Genomic DNA, 24,254 nt, shown 5'->3' with positions numbered 1-24,254 from the left:
AAAGTTTGCCCACCCCACCTTTATCACTAGAACCTCCGTTTCCAGCATACATGCAATTTGTGAACATTTGTGCAGAATCTGATACTCTAGGAATGAAAAGTAGTCTTAACAGAAGAACTGTGATTTCCAAAAACCATGCCATATCAGAATCAGAAATCTCTGAATTTGGGGTAGTATTTTATTCATTTCAATAAAGTTCCTCTATCAAAGCTGTAACACCAAAGTGACTGACAAAACAGTTGGCTTGGCATGGCCATAAGTGACTCGTAAGTTCCAGCATTTAGAATCCTTTGAAGTTTTAAGTTTACTTATATTAATTTAATACACATTTTATTTAAAAAAAAGCCAAAGAGGACCTTTTAAAGCAACTTATATTATTTTAGTTGTAACTGATTTTATTAATTAATAGGGTATAATTGGAATGGTTACCCTTCATATTGTGCAATTTTAGACACAACTATTTGTATTTCAAAGGTGCAGAGGACCCTTGCCCTTCAACTGCATGCAAGTTGGATTTCAGCTTCCAAGCTGCAAATGAGACTGAAGCCCCACTTTTCAGCACGTCTGGACCTGACTATGACCAATGTCACACCACATGACCTCCCTGCAGGAACTTAAGTTTCAAGGTAGGCACTTGAGTAAAAAGGAATTTTATACATGGAATTCAATGCACGTCTTAAAAAAAAAAATCAAGTCCTATAACCACCTTGATTGCATGATGACACATTTCTATGCCTCAGAGCTACTTGGCTTGTTGTGAATTGAAGCATCAACATCTGCCAGTAAACAGGAATACAAAGATAGAGTACAACATTATTCATAGCTAGAAATTTACAAATCTACACTATGGCTGACATTAAGGACTGTGCCAGCATTTCCATTAGTAACAGGTTTTATGCCTTTATAACATGGCTGCACAAGTTCACTACAGACTGCATCTTGGCATAAAATTTCTCAGTTTGGGAGTGACCTTCCACTCCATTCCTCTGCAAGCTATGGTTCTGGCCCCTAATTTTTATAAACAATAGATAAATCTTCTTTAAAAAACAATTATATTAGTAACAATAGCTCTATAATATACTCAATGATTTATACACACCTTATTTATTTATAGACACACAAATATACACACAGTATATAGAGAGAATTAGTAGAAACATTTGTCATTTCCTATTCCAACTGTCAACAACTTAACTACAACTCTATACAATAAAAGCCAAAAGCACAATCACAAAAACAGAACCAGGCCCAACCAAATTTGAAAGAAGAATTGTTTCTTGGTATTTTACACAAAGAATGTTCTAACTGTATGTCTAAGAAGTCCACTGAAAACTGTGTAAAGGAACATCCCGCACCCCTAATATATAACAGAGAGCGGATCAAGATTAAAGATTGATTACAGTTCTCAAGCAGCATAAAAATACACTCATATCCAGGAAGTCCGGCTGAATGATTCTAAAAATTCAATAACTAAATCCTGTTTGTCACATGTTTTAGTGCCTCCTTCCCCACTAAAAAAAATAGCAACAGTATAGCACTGATAAGCAAACCATCTATGGGTGCACAATCTTAATGTCTACTGGGCAGAAAATGGGGGCCTCAGTATTAAATCTGCTTCTCAAAGCAAGTTTCTCTGCATTTGTACAGTTCATGATAAATCCAGAAAATGATACTCTTTCTCTAAGTAAGTTTCCATCTTCACCTTTCATTCTGCAAAATTCTTTCACTCAAAACTTGAGTAAAATGTAACTACCAAAATAACTACCAAAAATGTACTAGAGTCAGCAGTAACTCCAGTTAAAGAACTAAAACATTTGTTTCCAGGAAATACAAAAGTAACTCTCTCCATATATCCACTGAAGGATCTAAAGTTTATACTAAAAATTTTAGAAACAATTTGAGAAATATGTTTGTTCAGGACTTTAGTCACAATACCAGCGGTAAATACGACAGCTTGAACAGCTTTTCAGTCTAATAATATTTAAATAAACTCCAAACCCCTCAACTATGGGTTTCAGTGCCATCCAGACACATAACTTCAGTTCCTTCTTGAGCAGGAAGCAGAGATTCCTAAACTTTAAATGTAGACCCCACAAAACACTAATCTGGGGGTAAGACTAGAAGAGTTACATATTTGTGTTTATTATACAAGGCAGTGTATTCATTTATTTCTTCTCATTTTTCAGCTTTAACTATAGATGTCTATCCTGTGACTTAGGCACAGAGCCCATAAATTAAAACCACAAAATAAGCAAAAGGCTGCCATAAATATATCCACATCAGCTCTCTACTCAACATCCTTAGAGAAGATTAAAATAACTGGGTCCTAAATTTTAGCTAGGCTATTTTACAGAGGCTTCCATGGGGTGGCTCTGCTTCCTGCGATCTGTGGCAGCCCAGATCCCATAGCATGAAACAGTTCATGCTGGGAGATGCTACATAAGGGGCCAGCACACCCTCAAGCTAGGTCCTAAGTTATTCATTAAGATATGGATGGAAGCACTGAAAAGGAAGGTGAGGGCCTCTGAAGGGGGAGCTTGACTGCAGACCTGTGAACACCATGGACTGAAGAGACCCTCACAGCTCACCCTTGTTGGGGCAAGATATTCAACTTTGAGCAGTTTCAAAAATTAAATATATACCTTATGAGTCAAGTTTTGACCTAATTTATGGCCAAGTTTAAAAAAAAAAAAAAAAAAAACCAAACAGTAGTTTGCTAATTATACTGAGCAGTGCTTAAATGACCCTCTACAGAGCGCCACAAACACAGGGATCATTAGATTTTGTCAAATCTACTCTAACAGCTGTATATTTTCTAACTTCAGTGTGCCTTGAGGTAAAATTTACTCAGTTCATTAAACAGTCAGAAAACAAAAGGAAAAAAAAAATCAAGAGGTCCAAGACTTCTAACTGACACCAGCTTGCATTGATCTGCATATAAATTACACAACAATACTCCAGTCAAGGTGAAGATGACACTGGCCTATTTGTACTCTGGTTTCCCAAGCCAAGAGAGCAGAGAGTGAAGAGAACATCTTCCTTTCCCAAATTATGAAGGTTCATCTCTGGGTTGAAAGAATATATTCATAAGAAGACATGAGCGTGTGTGGAGTATCAAACATTCAGCTACAAAGTGCCTGCACATTTTAAATTTTAAAAAACTGGATACCTGTGCACCAGGTGCAAGAAAGTTAAGCAAGGGTCTCTCATCACTAGGTCCCATATCAGTGTCTGAAAAAGCTTAAAGGTCTGTAAGCTTGTAATGATTAAGCACCTTAATAAATCTTTCCAACAGATTTTAGTAGCCCATCTCTCATGCTTTGCTAGTTTTTGAGATTAAGATCCTTAGGTCTACATCCCTCAGGGGTATGAAAAATCCACACTCCCAAGAATCATAGCTATTCCAATCTAACCCCAAGTGTAGATAGTTCTAGGTGGATGGAAGAATTCTTCCACTGACCTAGCTACCGACTCTTGGGGAGGAGAATTACCTACTACCAACAGGAGAACCCCTCACATCAGCATAGCTGTGTCACTAGCATTTTAAGTGTAGACATACCCTTAGACAAGCATTTAGGGATGTGGCTAAAGTGATTTACTCAATCAGGTCTTAAGAGCTAATTGGAAAATGTAAACAAACCACTTCTCTCCTCCTCCCCCTCCCCCCCAAACCCCCCCCACATTTTTTAAAACATTTTTAGGAATCCTGCCCCTGCTTTAAAAACAGCCAGAGAGATTAACCAAAAGGTGCCTTAAAATTACTGGCTATTTACCATTCAAGAAAGTAGTTAAGATTAGATTGAAACTAAAGGAAAAAATAAGATGCTTATCAGACTGATTTTAAAGGTAGATTATATCTAAAGATCTGTCAGGGCTAGAACTGATTTACCCAGCTTTGCAATTGCAAAGAAAAAGTCTTTAATTTCTACCTATAGCAGTTCATGTTATCAGACTAACATTCAAGCAAGCAATTTTTTTTTTAAACCAAGGTAAGATGGAAAATGTTTCAGCAGAGTTCAGTTTACTTCCTCCCCCTCAAAAAATTAACATATTCAAAAAATATCTTGCGAAGTCTAAAGCAGTAGTTAACGGAGCTAGCCAGTCCCCCTATGCCATGTAATCCATCAGTCATTATCATCCCTATCTGAATTATACCTCCCACCCAGTCTTAAGTTTGCTCTTCCCCCCGAACTATGATGTTGGATGTATATGTTGAGCCTATGTTTAAATATGTGAAGTTTTGAAAGACTGGAGTTTCAGGGTACACTCCCACAGGGTTCTATCAATTCCAACTAGGTGACATGTTGAGGGAGCAGAACAACATTTTATATCTATATATATATAGATATATATAAATAAATATATAGATATATAGATATATATAAAAATTGGAAAGATTGATCTGTTTGGTGTTATCAAGTGTGTCAATTATATAGTGTAAGTTTATGAAAGGCCACAGAGAATAAGCCAAAATTAAGAAATATTTTTCTGCATACCCAGCCAACCATTCCGCCATCTACGATCAAGATGCTGCCCTATTTCTTAGTTTACATTAATTGACTAATAAGAAGAGACAACTGGTGCAGTGTACTCATTTTATAACATAATAGCAAGAGTTACTACTTTTTTTAAAAAAAAATAGTGCTTGTAGAAGAAGTTGTACAATCATGCACAATCAGAATTAAAAAGTGAGATAAGGCAGGACAAAAGAACAAGAGGTTTTTAAGTGACTAGTTAAAGGAGTATCAATTCCCATTTAGCTAATCATGTTCCAGTTTCATGCTACCTAGTTTGTGCAACAGAAAGTCACGTCAGAGTTAAGCAACATCATAGATTCCAACGCAAGGGACCATTGTGAACATCTAGTCCAACTTCTCGTAAAATACAGACCACAGAGTTTAGCCAAAATAATCCCCAGAGCATCTCTTTTAGAAAAACATCCAATCTTGATTTAAAAATTGTCTGTGGAGAATACACCATGATCCTTGGTAAATTGCTCCAATTACTCTGTTAAAAATGTATGCCTTATTTCCAGTCTGAATTTATCCAGCTTCAACTTCCAGCCACTCTTATACCTTTCTCTGCTAGACAGAAGAGCCCATTATTAAATATTTTTGTTCCCCATGTAGATACTTATAGACTGTAAAAAGTCACTCCTTAAATCTTCTAACTAGATTGCACTTTTTGAGTATCACTGTACGGCCAGTCCTTTAATCGCTCTCATGGCTCTTCTCTGAATCTCTTCCCATTTATCAGACACATTTCTTGAATACAAGGCACCTGAATTCGCCCTTGACACAGCTTTCTAGCAGCAGTCGCACCAGTGCCAAATTCAGAGGTGAACTAACCTCTCTACTCCTACTTGAGTTCCCCTGTTTATGCATCCCTGGATCACATCAGCTTTTTAGCCACAGTGTCACACTGGGAGCTCATATTCAGTTAATTATCCACCATGACTCCCAAATCTTTTTTATAGTCATTGCTTCCCAGGATAGAGTCACCCAAATCAGATATTGCCACAGTTTAGGACAACTGCACCTGTATTTCCCCTCAGTCCTCTAGGAAAGGCACCTTCTCATAAGTTGCCAACTCCCAGATCATTGCCTTACTTGGGTGGAGACCCACATCTCACTCCCTTCTGACTGGGCTATTTCCAGGCTGTACAGTTCCCTGACTATCCTGCATCACTCCCATCAGACACAAGCTTCCCAATATACCTTGTAATAGACCCAGGCCAGTTGGGTACAGCAGAGTAGCAGAAGGCAGATATACTGGCCACTGGATTAACAGTTTTCTGTTCCCTGACTGACCAGAGCAGGGGCTACTCCAGGCTAATGAGAACACCTGACTCCAATTAACCTGCAAAGAGTCAGGTGAGGCCATTAAGCTAATGTGACCACCTTACTCTAAGGCCTCCTCTGATAATATAAAAGGGCTCACTCTAGTCAGGCAGAGAGGAGCCAGAGGAGAGGAAGTGCGGCTGAAGGGCTGGTTAATGAAGACACACTCAAGTCATTGGTAAGAGAGCCCTAAGGTAAGGGAGAAGCAGGAGAGCTGTGGGGAAGTGGCCCAGGGAAATGTAGCAACTCTGGCAGTAAAAGGTTGGCTGCCAACAGCTGCTACCATTAGGGTCCCTGGGCCGGAACCTGGAGTAGAGGGCGGGCCCGGGTTCCCCCCAACCCACCACTACAGAAACGCCTCCTGGGAGTGGAAAACAGGCCCCTGTCAGGACATGAGGCTAAACTGTTTTGGCATGAGGCCGTAGGAGCAACAGAGACTGTGGTAACTCTCTCACCAACCTCCATTGCTAGCTTATGATGAAAAGGGCTCAGCAGACTGTATCCCTGGCCCTAGAGAGAGAGAAGGGCTATGTGGAGGGTTGCAGTGAGCCTCTGAAGCTAGCATAAACCGCCTGGAAACGCAGGACCCACGGGGACAAGGTCAGAGCTCTGCCACAACCTGCTTGCTTTCTCTTTAGAGACAGTTAACGGTGTGACTGTGCCAAGTTATAGATACCATGCAGCTCTTTTTATGCAAGCCTATTTTATTCTCAAGATAAAAAGCACTACAGAGAAGACATATTAAAAACAATAAAAAGAACCTGCCATGCTAATAAGTTTAATCAGAGATCACTCCAACTAACAGATTCTGGCAGGAGCAGTACTTCAAAATCCCACTCAAAGGGGCCTCTTCTATGGTCACAATTGATAGGATTGTGATAGGATGCACCAGGCCCTTTAAGGCCCCTACCACATTCTGCCCCAGGAAAGGAGAAGCGAAGGGGTCCTCTAGAAAGGTTGCTGTATATAAAAAGGTCCCTGGGTTAGGACCTGGAGCAGTGGGAAGGCCTGGGTCCTCCCAGCAGCCAGTGCTAGAGTGGCCTAAGCCCCGGAAAGGGGACATGGCTAGTTTAAAAGACCAAGAAAAGGGGCTAGATTTAAAAGGGCCTAGAAACAGAGCTGAAGGCCCTGATGAGGATAAACTGACAGTTCCAGAGGCACTCTTTACTAAGCCCCGGAAGGGGATATGTTTCCTTTAGAAACCTAAGCAGAAGGCTGGACTTAAAGAAGCCCATGAGGGGCTGAAGAGAGAAGGCACCCTCAGAAAGGAGAGTCTGTGTACAGTCTAAGCCAGGGAATTGGAAGACATTTGTTTGTTTGTGTTTGTTGGCCATTTTAAAAACTGAGACTTAGGCAGAGAGCTGAGCCACTGAAGACCCAACAACCTTCATGGGGCGCCAGAACCGAAAGTGTGTGCAGGATTGCACCCAATTGAAAGGAGGTGCTCATGAGAGGTGAATGCACCGTCAGTTTCTGACAGCGAGAAATGTTAACTATCATCAGAGGTCGACAACCTTACTCAATGTTAATTCAATTCCCTGCAACAGTTCCACTGGCCAGAATTTTGCAAGTACTATGGTGGAAGCAAACAAACTTTGCCTCCTATACAACTCTATATGTTGCAGACTTGTACCACTAATACATCTAGCTAATTTCCTTTCTCCTTCATCCGCTGCAAGTCATGACAATATGACTTGTGATAGTGCAGCATGCATTTAGTGTCAATGACGACTACAACTGAAAATTCAGAGGGGTGGCTGTGTTCGTCTGGATCTGTAAAAGCGGCAGAGTCCTGTGGCACCTTATAGACTAACAGACGTATTGGAGCATAAGCTTTCGTGGGTGAATACCCACTTCGTCAGATGCATGTAGTGGAAATTTCCAGAGGCAGGTATAAATATGCAAGCAAGTATCAGGCTAGGGATAATGAACCTTCAATAGAGTGGTGTACCAGCAAGACAGCACGCTTCTTTTGGCCCTCCGAAATTCAAGGAAACATGAAACTGTCAACCTCTAGAGTGAAGTGACATAGAGAAACAGGCGTTTTCTCTCTCAGCAGTTGGCTCAAGCAACAGTGTTCACTTTCAGATCACAGAGTAAAACTCACTTCTATTTCAGCTCTCTCACAGCCACAACAAATAAAATAAAAAATTAAGTGGGACGGGGAGTAGGAATGAGGAGGAGACTCAAGATAGAGAGAAAACTAGATTAGGTTTAGGCTTTATAAAAAAAGTCACCTAAATGTAAGGAGTTCACATACTATAATGATGAACACAGTATAAAATGCATAAATAGCTAATCAGATGTGGTGGCACTAACCTCATGCTAAGAAAAACAGAAAGGACAATCAATACATATAGAGCCTGCATACCTTAAAAGATGAAATTGGGACAAGATGAAAGAAATGGTTACTTACTGTATTCCAAAGTAGGTGTGTGCTGTAGATGGGCAGCACTCGCACATTGTATTTGAAGACCCTCCCCTGAGTATATGTGGTGTCACTGCTCCAACACCCTTCAGTTCCTTCCCACCAAAAGTTCAGGGGAGGACTCCGATGCAGAGGGGACAAAGGTGGCTCGTGGAATATATATCTGTATCACATCTTGAAAAACCAGTTAGAGCAAGTAACTCTTTCTTCTTCTTCGAGTAGATGCAGACATGTATTCCAAGTAGGTGACTAGTTAGCAGTACCTACATCCAGAGGCAGGGCTTGTACTCTGAGTAAGGAACACAGGACTGCTCTTCTGACATTACCATCCACTCTGGAAGAAGCAGTGATCACATAATGGTCCGTAAGTGTATATATGGACAACCATGTGACCATCCTACCAAATATCCAATATGGAAACGTCATTGAGGAATGCTAGTGACATTGGCTGTCTTCTCGTTGAATGTGCCTGTATCTACTAAGAAGGCATAGCCGACACTAACTCATATGTAGTCTTGATACAAGATGTTATTAATCTGGAGATGGTCTGTGCAGAGACCACTCGTCCCTTCATGCGGTTCACATATGATACAAACAGATGAGGCGAAGCATGAAACTGTTCAGTCCTGTCCAGATACAAAGCTAGACAGCATCTAACATCTAACACGTGGAGACGTTGCTCCACTGGGGAGGAATGCAGCTTGGGGAAAAATGCAGGAAAGAACATCTACCAGTTTAAATGAAGTTGAGAGATTACCTTGGATACACACTTCTGGTGTGGCCAGAGCATAACTTTGTCTCCGAAGGACTACACATAAGGAGGCCTCGCCATCAGGGTCTGCAACTCACCCACCCTCCTGCCAGAGGTAATGGCTATCAAGAATGCCGTTTTCTGAGACAGGAGCAGCAGCGGACAGTAAACCAGGGGCTCAAACAGAGGCCCCATTAGAGCTGCTACAACCATGTTCAGGTCCCACAAGGAAACCAGCTCTTGGACTGGAGGATGCAGGCAGAAAAGTCTTTTCAAAAAATCTCATCACTGTAGCATTGGAGAAAACTGATTTTCCTTGGATAAGTGGATGAAGCGCTAATATTGCTGCCAAGTGCACTCTCAGAGAACTGACTGCTAAACCTGCACCCTGAAGGTATAGCAGATCCATCCAAGACATCTTGGATGGAAGTCTCCACCAGATGGGCCCCACAGAACAAAGACCACACGGAAAATCTCTTCCATTTAACCAAGAAAGATATTTTAGTGGAAGGCTTCCTACCGTTAAGTAGGACCTGTTGGACAGCATCCGAGCAGCACTTTCTCCTTGTTGACCCATGCAGCAGCCACACCGTAAGGTGCAGGGATGCATCACTGGATGCAGGATCCAGCCCAAGTCCTGTGTGAGGAGGTAAGGAAGCAGACCAAGCAGCATAGGAGGCTAAACTGACAGAGCGAGGAGGTCCAAGAACCAGCAGTGTCTCAGCCATGCTGGCTCAATCCGCCCTGAGCTTGGCAAAGACTGGGACATGAGGAAAGGTGTACAGAAGAATCGACTGCCATCTGCAGTGGAAAGCATCGGAGAAGGAGCCCAGACTAAGCCCCTTCCAAGAGCAGAATAGATAGCACCTCCTCTCTGGACCTGCCCTTCAGCAGTTAGTCACTGAGGTAGGAAAAGATATGGATTCTCTTCCACCCAAGGTATGCCATGACCACCACCATGCATTTGGTGAAGACTGTTTTCACTCACCATGAAGAGGTCAATCATGGGGATAACCCGCACTGCAAAAACCATTCAAAAGACCTCCACCATCAAAGACCATTTGTGGCTCGGGGAGAAAAACCTGCTGAGATGATATGCAAGGCAGTTCTGCACCCTCGCTAAGTGGTAGCTATCAGGGTGATGTCTTTTTAGATGCAGAACTGCCACAGATTGACTGCCTCCAGACAAAGTGATCTGGTGTGGGCTCCCTACTCTTTTTTCGCATAGTACATCACAGTGGTATTGTTGGTGAGGATGTTAACTACTGAATGCCTGATTTGGTCCCAGAAGGCACAACACACGTTGTGGATGGCCCAAAGAACCATCACACTGATGTAGAGCAAGGCCTCCTGTTCCGACAGAAATCCTACCCTCTCAACGAGTCCAGATGCGCCCTCGAACCCATAAGAGATATGTTGGTAACCAATGACTTGGTTGAAGAGGGCCAAGCACAGTGGACCCCTTGGCACACATTGCATGGGGACTCCCACCAGTGCAAGGACTCCAGGACTGATGGAGGAAGGAAAACCAACCCCTCGAGAGAATGCAATGCAGGGTGGTAAACTGTCCTGAACCACATTTGAAGAAGACAACGAAGCCCTAACCTGCAAGCAGCCACGTGGCCCAACAGGCTCAGACATACATGGACTGTCATGGACAGTTCTGACTGCAGACTGAGACAGCTGTCAAATTACCTGGAAGTGATCACTCAGCAGAAATGCCATTGACCTCGTGGAATTTAAGAGGGCCCCAGTAAACTCTAAGCTAAGGTTGATTTCACAGTGTTTAGAATTAATTCCAAATAGTTGCGTAAACAGTGTGGTGTCAACATAGCTGAGCACCTCCTCTCTGGATCTGCCCTTCAGCAGTTAGTCATTGAGGTAGGGAAAGATATGGATTCCCTTCCACCTGCGGTATGCCATGACCACCACCATGCATTTGGTGAAGACTTGGGGGGCAGAAGAGAAGCCAAACAGGAGAACATTGTATTGAAAGTGGCAGTCTCCTACCATGAAGCAAAGAAACTTCCTGTAACTTGGTCAAACGACCACACAAAAGTATGAGTCTTGAAGGTCCAAAGTAATGAACCAGTCATTCTGAGACAATGCAGGGAGAATAGTTGATAGACTGACCACGTGGAACCTCACATATTTGATTAATTTGTTGAATCAGCAGAGGTAGAGGATGGGCCTCATCCCACCCTTGGATTTTGGTACCAGGAAATACTGGGAGTAGAACCCATGACCCTGGTGTTCTCATGGAACCTCCTCCACCACTTGCAACACTAGCAGAGAGCTGACCTGCTCAAAGGGCAGTGTCTTGTGAGAGGGGTCCCTGAAGAAAGATAGGGAAAGGGTGGTGAGGGGGCATAGAGAGTAACTGGATGGCATTGCCACATCTGACAGTATCTAGGACTCAGCTATCAGAGGACATCGAGACCCAGGCATTGTAAAAGCAGGCCAGCCTGTCCCCAAATTAATGGGGGGGACAATGAGGGAGGAAGAGTAACTGGAACAGGACCAAACAGTGAAAATGGGTGTTTAGCCGGCACTGAGGGAGGGCGTGCAGACCAGCCAGGCCCTGAACCCGAATGCTTCCTCTTGAAAGACTTGTCCCTCTTTCTGGGGTAGTCTCACTGTCTCGGTGGAAGGGTGCAGAAAAGGATGCTGTGCCCCATAATGGCATAACCACCCCAAAGACCTTAAAGTAGCTCAAATCCTTAAAAGGAATGCAGGGTTTCATCAATCTTGTCTGAAAATGGACTCAAAAGGCAACTCCCCAATAGCTTGATGGACATCCAGAGAGAGTCACGAGTTTTGGAGCCAGGAAGCCTTCCTCATAGTAATTGCTGAGGCCATTGCCCTGACCCAAGTGTCTGCAATATCAAGGGCAGGCTGCAGAGACATTTTGGCCACCAAGCAGCCCTCAGTGAAAATGTTCGAAATGCCTCATAAGAAGCCCCGAGCAATTGTTCTTCAAATCTGGCCATATCTGACTAATTAAGAAAGTCATACTTGGCCAGCAAAGCTTGCTTGTTCGCGATCCTCAGCAGTAGAGAAGAGGTGGTATTTATCATCTTTCTGCTTAGAGTCTCTCTCCTTGAGGGAGGATTTGAACCAGCCCTTCCAGACTCTGTCATTCACCGCCATGACCACCAGGGAGTTCAGGGCCAAGTTGCCTCATATCCCTGAACGGGCACAAAATAGTGCTTCTCGAAGCGTCAGACTACCGGCAGTACCAAGGCCAGCATACCCCTAAGAGCTCTCACAGGCTTGAGAAGCACATTAAGTGGAAGGGCCCACCCTCCCAGGGACAGAGGGCTGGAGAATGTCAAATGGGTTTATGGGTATTCTCCTGGAGAAACTCCACTTGAATACCAAGAGACACAGCAATAGGGAGTAAAAGGTCCTGGTATTCCGTGAAGTCCTTTGAATGGCAGCACCACCTCATTCAGGGATGATGACAAGGATGTTAGCTGAGCCATAGATGGGACCTGCTCCTGAGGCAATGTCTCCAGGCAGAAAAACTCCGGTAGCTTCAGAGGAAGGGGAAACGTGGGCATCTGGACTTGCGACTGATCTGCAGCCACCAATACCACACAAGCAGGCAACCTCTGTTTTGACATCCCTCGGCCTGCACCAATTCCCACATCTCCCATTGGCTAGAACAGCAAACCATGGCCAGAGGGAGCTGAGGGGCTCTGTTCCTGCAGACGCTCCAGGTAAACAAAACGTCCTGGCCCGCCAGCAGCTTACCCTGATGGGCCGGGAGTCAAAGTTTGCCAACCCCTGAAATATAGGGTCGGTTTGTGAAAGGGTCATACAGTTTTTGCCATTTTTACCTATCCATCTTGGGGGGTGGGGTCAGCTGATAAACAAATGGGCTAATGAACGAGTATAAACGGTAGATTCCTTTCTCTTCCCCATGGAGGCTCCTAAACTTCAGAGCAGAGCCCACCATCTATCCACCAGACTAGTTTTGCCAGCATTTACATCCAATTGTCCCCTCGGTGAAACAGCCAGCATGAGCCTCCAGTGCTTTAATAAGACAAGAAGAGAAGATAACTCAATCCAAGCCCACCAATCGTTTTTGATAGGTGAAGGCTGGTCTGATGCAAATCTTAAGTACATCTGCAAAGAGCAGCCTACAAAACACACATATAGCCATGTAGCAAAATTACCATTTCTAGAATTCATTAATTGCCTTTGTTCCACTTATGAGAATTTCCTGACAACCTTAAACTAGAAGTTGGACTTAAACTCTGTTACTTAATACAACAATGCTCCACCTCAGACTTCCTGTGTGACACTGAGCAAGTCACTTTACCTCTCTGTGCCCCAGTTCTTCATTTGTACAAACAAGGATAACAGTACACCCCTCTCTCAAAAAAAGGGGGGTTGCGAGGCTAAATAAATTAAAGATTATAAAGGCGCTCAGATACTATGATGATGAGCAAAATGCCATAAGTTGTGAATTAGATGGAAAAAAAGAAAAGCAAGCAGCTTTGGACTAACTAAAGTCTTTAGGCTCAATATAAGCATATCTCACAGAAAATCAATGGCCTATGATTAAGCCCCTTTGTTGTCAGTTTAAACAAATTTTTACAGAAAAATTCCCAGGTTTTACAAAAAGTATTAATTCAGTTTTTTTCTGATTTTTCACCCACCTTTTGTATCATTCAAATATATTTAAAAAAAATTGTTTTATTAGGAAAATACAATACATTGCATGAGATATATGTAGTACGATAGACTAACGTATTATGTGTATATGCAAAGATGCCTTTTGAATTAAGCCTAAGTCTAGAAGATACACACAACAAACAGGCACGCACGCAAGCTCTGAAGTGTGTGCAAATCTGAACATACCGATGAATCTCACACCCACCACATACACATTTCAATTTGTTCAAATATGTGACATATTAAAACGGAAAAAAAAACAAATATTTGTCTCAGAATATGTTTCAGAACACAAGGAAGTATTCAAAAGTTTTAAAAAACAAAAACAGGAGAAAAGAATGAAGCTGAGTGTATGTGATGCAAATAGTGTAGCTCGATTATTAAATGTAAATATTTATAAACTAAAAGTTTTAAGTCTACAACAGTAAATTGTTTATTCAAATGAAAAAAAAGTTTTATTTGGGGATTCGAGATGTATGGTTTTCTTAAACTCAGAGGTGGCATTGTGTTTAGAGTTCTGTTTTAGTTCTGCAGCAAACCACACTGATGAACGGAATTCAAAACACTGATCTACTGAATACTTTTCCCCATCTTTCCTTCCACCAAAATAAACGCTAATATTTACCCAGAAAAATTAAGCAAGTTTTTTGCACTGATTTTCACCTGTTTTGTGGTAACACCCACCAATAAATTCCTGGGAAAAAATAAATAAAAACCAAAAACAAAGGGCCCTACCTATGACATACAGGAGGTCAGAATAGATGATCTAATGTCCCTTCACACCTTAAACCATGAAAAAAAAAAATCAGACACATACTCTCCAGGTGTGTGGTCATATAGATATGAAAAATTCCAATTGGAATTATAAGATTCCTGTGTTCCTCTGATCACTGAGGAAAGCTCCTTTACTGTAAATTCCTCTGTGTCCCAAGATAGATTTTTAATAAAATAATTAGGGAATTCCTCTGGGGATTCTTTTTGCCACTGGATACATTAAATATCTTTGTAGCAAATAGGAATATAAAAAAAATGTTTATACCATGCTAGAAAACCTTATTTTTTAAAAAGCGTTTGCTCTAGTATCTAATTTTAACAGAATACAGTATCTCTGGTCCAGCATCTTCATAAAAATTCCTCTTGATCCCAGACTTCCTGTTTCAAGCCCTGGGTAAATTTAATTTTCTATTTTTAAAGAAGAGATTTAAGAGAGAGAGGAGACATTTGAAAACACTTCTCAGCTAAGACTTCTTCTTTGTACTCACTAACAGCATGTTCTTAGTCATATTTAATAAGATACCATCAATGAAGGTTTAGTTAAAATGCCACAAAATACAGCTTTGTCTTACCAAGACACTTATTTTAAACAAAGGAAAATGCTAGTAAACTTCCAGATCACAAAGTGAGGGAAGAAATCTTACCATGTCTCTAGAAATATCAATAAATCTTCTTCAGACAGATATCGCAGTTAAGTATAATTCTTAAGTGTGCAAATATAATGCAAAGAAAGTGAATTAACCCAATGCAAAATAAATTACGAAGAAACCTAACAAATATTTTTTAGAACAAACATCTCAGAGCCCCAGATACCTAACACAAAAACACTTCCTAGGACTACACTGAGTACAGTATTTTGACTGCTAAGTGAATTAAACCAAATGTTTAAGCTGGAATGATACCATAACTACACAAAAAGAAAAGGAGTACTTGTGGCACCTTAGACTTACGCTCAAATAAATTTGTTAGTCTCTAAGGTGCCACAAGTACTCCTTTTCTTTTTGCAGATACAGACTAACACGGCTGCTACTCTGAAACACAACTACATAGTTACAGGTTTCAGAGTAGCAGCCGTGTTAGTCTGTATTCGCAAAAAGAAAAGGAGTACTTGTGGCACCTTAGAGACTAACAAATTTATTAGAGCATAAGCTTTCGTGAGCTACAGCTCGCTTATGCTCTAATAAATTTGTTAGTCTCTAAGGTGCCACAAGTACTCCTTTTCTAACTACATAGTTAATCACTCACTAAAGTGAACGTTTTTAAATATTTCATTCCAAGAGCACCGAGATAAAGAAATAAATGAGTTTACCATTTCCAAAGACATATTTGCTTGAACACACCCAATGTGTGTTTTTTTTGTTTTGAGGCAGGAAGAAAAATGCTGTACCGAGCAAAGTTCACGTATTAACCGGAAAAGGTTCCTAGCTCAGTTCTAAATTTGTAAAGGCAGCTGCATGCACCTGTACAGGAAAAAAAAAAAATCCTCTTGTCCAACATAGTTCTGCTGCAGATTTGTCCTCCAGAGTGAGCTACTAAAGCGAAATGGCACATACCAGAGATATACTCAAAAAGGTAGCATGTTTATATAGCCAAAGTATCGTCTCCATCTATTCAATAAGCTTGTCTACCTTAACTCACAGAAACTGCTAATAAATCCATCTATTGCTCCTCCCTCAGACGACTGCCTTGAATGAATGATCAAACTAGTTCTACTACTAACATATGAAAATTAACAATCATTTAATTCAGAGATTAATATAAGTAAAATCTGAGGCTCTTTTGCTTAGCTATATTAAGTACTGGACAACCCTTTTTCTATAGTCAAAAGTTTTTTGAAAAATAATATTCTTGCTGCTTGACCAGCCACAATAAACTAATCAAATTTCAGAAATTTCCAGGTGCTGGAAAGAACCCCAATTTTTATATATAAAATTTGTCAAATTTTTAACCTACTATTGTTATAAGTAACACCCAAAAGAAACTGGAGAAAAAAAAGATCCCCCAAATCCTCCCCCCACCACCATTTTCGGCATGTACCATATTGTTAAATGCATGGCGTCACTTCTTTCCCTGTACAATAAGTTTCCATGGGTGTGTAGGTAGGTCTTCCACATCACAAATAGGTGTTTTTAAATAGGAAAACATGATTCTAAAACCAAAAAAAGGGACAGAGGTACATTTATTATTTGATTTAAAAACAAAACATACAAAACCTATCAGAGTTCAAGTTGAGTGTCTCAAAAGGGAGTTTAGAGAGTTCTTAATTTTAAATAACTATCATGAAAAAAGGCATGTCTGGAGTAAACACTAGACCCAATGGTCAGGAAAAACGAAACAAAGTAACAATATACTGCTTAAGAATGTCCAGATAAGAGGTTCCCAAAATGTTTTGAAGTTGGAAAGCCATGTGCCTCTAAAGGAATTACACAATATCATACACAAAGAAAAGTGCAGCCTGTGTCAACAAGCCATGTATAAACCCTTTTTAGGATATTTAAAGAATTATGGAGCTGCACCTTATTCCATGTGATCAAATACAAAAGGAGGTGAAGTGTACCTAAAGATCGCTTTCACTGCACTTTTTGGAATACATCACTACTCCATAAACAATGAGAAACAAAAGATTTCTTGTTAAATCTACAGCTAAAACGTTGAGTAACTCCTACCTATCGTGTGTAAGTAAACTTGTGTACTGGATAGCAACACGTTATTCAGCCACCCGTATTCTTCTTTAGTTCTAAGATCACTAAGATTCCCACATAATTTTAGTTCTCCTTTTAAGACCCAGTATTTGCAATACCTCACAAGCTCCAAAATGTGTTTTCTGGATCAAATTGCCCTTTTTCGTCAGACAAACATTTTTGCCTGCATCTATTTTTTATGGTGGTACTGCAACATTGGCACACAGATTTACTATCATATTACACAATGCAGGCTCCGTAGGCAGCCCAGCTTCCCCCAACAGGGTCAGCTGATGATCCTGTGCTCTCCTCCTCATACACAAAATAATGTTATTAGATGGAAACAACCCAGCAACACAAGTACGCAGTGTCAGGGAAGTGTGGCCAAAACGGGAGTCAAACCTGCAGGGAGTGCCTATTACCAGCTGGCACTCTAGTGGCCAGGCATCACTGAGCTCACCTGGACTTCTGCCCTTCTTCAGGATGTTTACCTGCATATATAAGTATTGTGCAAGTGCAAGAGGAAAACTGTGACTGTGCCAGGAGCAACAGAGATCCTTCCATAATTGCCGACAGCATATGCAAGGGCACTCTCCGTATCATCTCTGTACCATCCATGAAATACACTTGCAATATTTTTTCTCTGTATGCATTGACATTTGAAATTAACATAATTATTCACTTCCTTGTTTGTGCAATACTGGTCACTAATCTTATAACGCTGCAAATAGGATGTGTCAGCTAACCTGTGCTTTCTTTACTACAGCTTTAATAGCAGAGAGCCATCTATTAGTCTAGATCTCACACAAACCTAGTATTCTATGAGATTAATGAGTTTAAATACCCCACAAAAATATTAACAATCCAAATGCTTCTCCCCACTAGACTAACCAAATTAGTTTACCTTTGGGGTTCTAAATGACCCTAAATAAAATTAATTGAACCCACTTAAAAACTATAAAAATACTGCTCTTTGAAAAAGACCAAAAATAGTAATTACGTTTATTTGCACCAAGCAATATTTTCCAAACACAGGTGCACAAAGCTGGGCACCTAAATCAGTTAAATGATTTTCAGAGATAATGAAGAAGTCCCAATATCACTTTTTCAGGCCAATTGGGCTATGGTAGATTTCGCGGCACATTTATGCCACTCCTATCTCATAACAGAGCACAGAAGGAAAAAACATGATCTGTTTCAGCTGTGATGCTGATACAACCAGGATCTGGGGCATCCAACACATCAAGGAGGTATTACCATAATCCTCTGATTGGCATTTTGATTGTCCTTCAGGCAGGCAAGAAGCCTGGCAGCAGCTGTGAATTGTCCTTAGCTTCCAGGCAAGAGGATTTTTTCCCTATTTGACATGATTAATAAGAGACAGACAAGTACACTGACGAAGTTGGCAACAGCAGCAAGTCTGGACCAAATTTTTCCCCCATCTTTTTCCAGATGTTTTGATGCAGATGAGGGTTTTTGGTAAATTATGTATAATTTGTCTAAAAGTAGCAAGCATTTGAAAATGTACTGAAAAGCTGTCTGGTTTTATCAGAGTTTCTTTACAAAGCTCGACAGCCTCTCGTTACTGTATATTAGAACATCTTATACAACAAGGCAAGGGATTGTGTGAGGGGGTTATATACAGCTTTTGTCTCCAAATCCTAATCCATCCCAGGTCAGTAATGATAGTTACTATACAATACCTGTACAGTGGGTTATATGACTGGCTCCATCCAATGTATATACATTGCAAAAATCATAAGTGGTCCATATCAAGCATCAAATAAAGCTCCCAACAGCAGCACAATTTCACTCTTTCTTCAAGGATAGGTTTATTGTTCAAAACCTAAACAATCCAATACAAATCCACACAGCTAAGCCAGGTCCTCTTACGTAGCCCCTACAAAGGGCATGTCTATCTTTACCATGGATCGACTCTGCAGTGATTGATCCACCAAGGGTCGATTTAGTGGATCTAGTGAAGACCCGCTAAATCGACCACAGATCGCTCTCCAGTCAACCCCAGTACTCCACCAGAACGAGAGGAATAAAGTAAGTCCACAGGAGAGTTTCTCCCGTTGACCCAGCGTGGTGTAGATACCACAATAAGTCGACCTAAGCTACTTCAACTCCAGCTACATTATTCACCTAGCTGGAGTTGTATAACTTAGGTTGACTTAACCCTGTAGTGTAGACCTGCCCTAAGTCTCTTCCTCATAAGGTCGCCACCCCTGCCCACACAACAGGCACCTTTAGGTCTTCTACCTACTTGGTATATGACAGTCCTTTTCTCTGACCATAGGTCTGAGTCTGGGTCTCTTGCAGGTGCCTTCCTGCTCCCTGCAGGTCTCACTAACAAACTGAACTGTTTGCTCACTTTCTTATCTGATGACCAGATGACCTATAGCCTATCACCTCTTCTTTAGCCTCAAACCCATTATCCATCACATGGGATGTAGCAAGTTAGTCACAATTTGGACTAAGGCCAGCTTGCTTAAAGGGCCATCCCACTTTGTGAGGCAGTACCTTTGTTGGTAACCTCCACAAGGAGACGAAACAGTAAACTGGGTTGGAAGTATAAAAACAGCAAACTGGATTGGAAGAAACTCCTCCAACAACTTCCCTCCCACCTTGTCAAATACCCAAGGTCTCCAACAGTGAAACCACATCACTGAAGCCTGTTTCTAATTCAGAACACTAATTCTATCTACACAGGCACCAGCATAAGTTATATACATAAATATATAGAACTAAGCAGACAAATACTAATTTGATTTCAAAAATCTGTTTTTAGTCCAACAAAATCCAGTTGAGAGATTATTCATTGTTCTAAAGCAGCCATATCAAATGTTTCATCAGAGGTACAGTGAACATATTCAGAACAAAAACTCCATCCACAAACCAAATGAAAACACCTATTTAAAGCCAAACCACCCACCCACACTAGTAAAAAAATTAATCTGTTGATGTAACCATAGACCCAAACCAACCCTAGTCACCTCTGCTTTGCAGTTAGTAAGAAAGACGGTATTGTGGTTTAGCCACAAGACCAGTCAGAGACCTGGTTTCTATTCCTATCTCTGCCACTATCTTCCTGTATGTCATTAGAGATACCTCATCTATATAATGATTGTAATAGTTTCACACCACCTCTATAGGAAAGAATAAAATAAACTCACTAATGTTTACTAAGTGCTGTAAATTCAAAGAATTGTATTATATAATAAAACAAATCTCTGTAAAGTAGCCATCTGTACTTACAGAAAATATCTTGGGCCAAACTGATATTGCAAACTGGAATTATAGCAGCTCATTGTGTTTGTGGGTTTTTTTGCATTTTCCTTTCTCTCTCTCTCTTAAAAAAAAAAAAAAAAAAAAAACAGGGGCGAGACCACGACTAAATAACTAGATCATCATCTCAGGAGGAATATTTTGAAAATTCCTCTCAACATAAAGTGTTTCAGAGTAGCAGCCGTGTTAGTCTGTATTCGCAAAAAGAAAAGGAGTACTTGTGGCACCTTAGAGACTAACAAATTTATTAGAGCATAAGCTTTCGTGAGCATCCGATGAAGTGAGCTGTAGCTCACGAAAGCTTATGCTCTAATAAATTTGTTAGTCTCTAAGGTGCCACAAGTACTCCTTTTCTTTTAACATAAAGTGTGAAATTGCCAATCATTTTGCTATTTCAACAACTATTCAAAATAGAAAATTTTACCAAAGTTTAAGATATTTAATGAACTTAAACACTAGACTAGACTAGTTTCCAGTTAAATTTTAAGACACCAAAACATAGTGATCGGCATGTTACAAGTCTGCACCGAGTTCTATTTTTTAAAGAAACTAAATAGAAATTATACTTCACAAGACTGTAAGAAAAGAAGCTTGTCTAAACTCTCATTATAATTTCTAAAACTGGAAAGGTTAAACCAAAGAATCCTACAGACACAGTCAAAAATCAGAAAGCACAAAATGAAGTGTCACTTCTCAGCAAAAAGAAAAGGAGTACTTGTGGCACCTTAGAGACGTGCCACAAGTACTCCTTTTCTTTTTGCGAATACAGACTAACACGGCTGCTACTCAAACTTCTCAGCAAGGAATGCTCTGATCTAAACCAGGCAAGTAAAACAGCTAGCAGATTAGGCAATCTTCAAATTTCAAAAGTGCATTAAGAACCAACATACATTAAAGATCAAGACCACTACATGGAATATAAGTGATGTAATATACCGTATTGGAACAGCTGAGTGTTTGACACTGGATTTATCAGTCATCCTAGTGGAGGTACAAGTACTTTGTAAGAAGCAAGCAAAAACTATTTGTGACTCAGGCTAAAATTAGGTATTCCTCTTTTCCCTTCAAGGCTAAAAATAAAAGTAAAGCTTCTTTTAAAAAAATTTCACAGTAATATATTTAATTACATGATCACAGCAATGCCCCAAGTACAAACAGAAAATGGGCACAACTGGAAAAAAAGGATATAGTGTCAATATACAGACGTAAAATTGTTGAAGTGAAAGTGAACAGACAGCACCATTATTACTTTTAACTTTATTCCGAAACATGAAAAGCATGCTTAAAAAACACTGAAGAATTAGATCAGTAAAAAAAAATCCATGTACAATGTCCACAAAAATTTATCTTCATACCAATGTAAATGCTGTGCAATTTCGATTAATAATATATTTAAATAATAAATGAGCAGCAATGTGATGGTAGCAATAGACTGAGATTAACACAAGTCACTTACCTTAACAAAATTGTCAGGGAACATGCCCCTTTTTCCATTTAGCTCTCCTTCTAACCATCCTTCCTCTTCTAGTTTTTTCACATTTCTGATGATTTCTCCAACTCGAATTGTTAACTCATCATCATGTATGGCATCATAGTCATACTCCACGATATAGTCAACTGAGAGAAGGAAGAAAAGAGTTAATGCTTAACTCAGATATGTGGAAATATTAAATGTCTAATTTTATGCACTGCATTAAGTGATTTATACATAAGAGGGACCTCACAATAAAGAGTTCTTTTGACTTTTTTTTTTTTATTAAAATAAACAAGGGGCCAGTTTTTCAGAACCTCACTTCAAAGGTTGTACATGTGATTTTGTACACACACATATGAATGTTCAGTTGCCTCCTATGCACATAGATTTTATTATGTGCCTGAAAATAACAGTGCATATACAGTTCTATTTGCAAAATTGATACTTCTTTGAAAGTTTGGTTCAAGAAATGTTCATCACAGATTTGCACCAAAAACAAAAAACTCACACTATTAAGTTTAAAGTTTGCATAATGTGCATGGAGAAAACAGATTTAACTTGGACACAGCAAAGTTTAGTCATGGGAACCCTGGCAATATATCTGCATACATCTGTTGCACAAAAACAATGAGAATTGTATACAGCCAACTTGTACCTTGTATGGTAATAAAGAGGCTATTATTTTTTGCCTAGAAATTCTGTTTTATGTCTGATGATTCCATTAAACTACACAAATCACCACCTCATTCACTCATGTCCGTTAAGATAGCCTTTCCATTGCCAAGCAGAGGGTTTATACCACTGTGACAGGTTGCCCCCCTGTAAGGTGACACCTGATGTATTGAGATACCACTGAGCCTGCCTGGGCCCCCTTTACCCTATCTTGCTGAGCCAGTCTCTTAAACCTCCTCTAGCACACACAAAGGCAGGGCCACACCCAGCTGCAGAAAGACACGGAGATCAGCTCTGGGAAGGTTCAGCTTAAGGGATTTGCCCCAGTACTCAGGTGCCCACCTCCCTTGGAGTGCAGACCCAAAAGGTATATTGTCTTGCGCTGTACAGATTTTTCTATACAGCGCAAGCTCATAAAAATTCACCCTGTCCCTCAATGTGAAGAGATATATGCATAGCTTCTTACCTCTCCCCTCCACCCCAGATATGGATTGCACAAACTGGTTTATGTTATAAATAAGAAATAGCTTGTTAATTACAAAAAGACAGATTTTAAGTGAATATAGGGGATAGCAAACAGAACAAAGCAGATTACTAAGCAAATAAAACAAAACATGCAAACTAAGCTTGATTCACTAAAGAAACAGGTTACAAAATGTAATTTCTCACCCAAGATCTTGAATTAGGCAGGATGCAGAATTTCTGTAGCTTATAGTTCCAGTTATCTCTTCTTACAGATTAGACCCCTGTCTCAGTCTGGACTCACTCCTGCCTTTCCCCTCAGGTACTTTCAGCAGTAGGCAATGGAGGAGAGTCCAGATTAACCCATTCCCCAGCCTTAAAAGGGATTTGCCTAAGGTGGGAAGCCTTTGTTTGATCTCCATCCCTCTACAGAGGAAAAGTACCAGCAGTGTCCAAGGCGGTATTTTGCATCAGGTGACATCATCACCCGACCTTGTGGTATCAAAGTAGCATCCCAGGAAACTCCTCAGGAAAGTGGGAGATTAGTATCTTCAGAGTTCTACTGTCCTTCTTAAATGCTTCATTCAGGATGATTGCTTACTGTCTGGTGGGCGTTTTCCCAAGTACACACACAGGTGTAATTGTTACATAATCAATATTCCTAACTTCAGATACAGAAATGATACATGCATACAAATTGGATAATCACATTCTGTAAATCATAACCTTTCCAATAATATCTTACATGAGTCACCTTGCATAAAGTATATCAGTTATGCCATATTTGTATCATAACCATATTTCTATGAAGAATATGGGGTGTAACGTCACCCACTCCAGCCTCAGTGTCCTCCACAGTTCAAGATACACAAGCAGAAAGGGAATGGGGGGAGTGGGGCTGAGAGTGAGAGTGAGAGAGAGATTAATAAATTGAGATGGTGGACCTGTAAACTTTCCATTTCATCCTCTCCATGCCTAATCTGTGGCTTCACACTGGGATCTTCTTCTATCAATGTATCTTTAACTGGTTAACAACGATAGGAAAATGTATGTGCGCGCCACCTAGATACCAGTACCTGGAATTTCTTCCACGATGAGTTCATAATTCCTACCTAAAAATAGTTCTAGCAGAAGCGCTTCTACAGCCATTAGTGATTGTGGAGTTTACCCTTTCCTGCCTGTAGGTTAAATCACAGAA

General features: G+C 40.5%; 1 protein-coding gene across 1 annotated transcript in view; it reads right to left on the bottom strand.

The window, feature by feature from the left end:
• LOC119853499 (CD2 associated protein) overlaps nucleotides 1-24,254 on the bottom strand; it is a 150,327-nt gene that overhangs the window by 98,782 nt on the left and 27,291 nt on the right. Inside the window, exon 2 of the mRNA XM_038396619.2 lies at nucleotides 21,905-22,065. Within this exon, the coding sequence (XP_038252547.1) occupies nucleotides 21,905-22,065 (161 nt within the window). The remainder of the gene's footprint in view (nucleotides 1-21,904; nucleotides 22,066-24,254) is intronic.

This window comes from Dermochelys coriacea, chromosome 3 (assembly GCF_009764565.3).
Source record: "Dermochelys coriacea isolate rDerCor1 chromosome 3, rDerCor1.pri.v4, whole genome shotgun sequence".
Classification (NCBI taxonomy): Eukaryota; Metazoa; Chordata; order Testudines; family Dermochelyidae; genus Dermochelys; species Dermochelys coriacea.
Note: the sequence above shows the minus strand (reverse complement) of the source record. Positions and strands in the feature narration are given on the sequence as shown.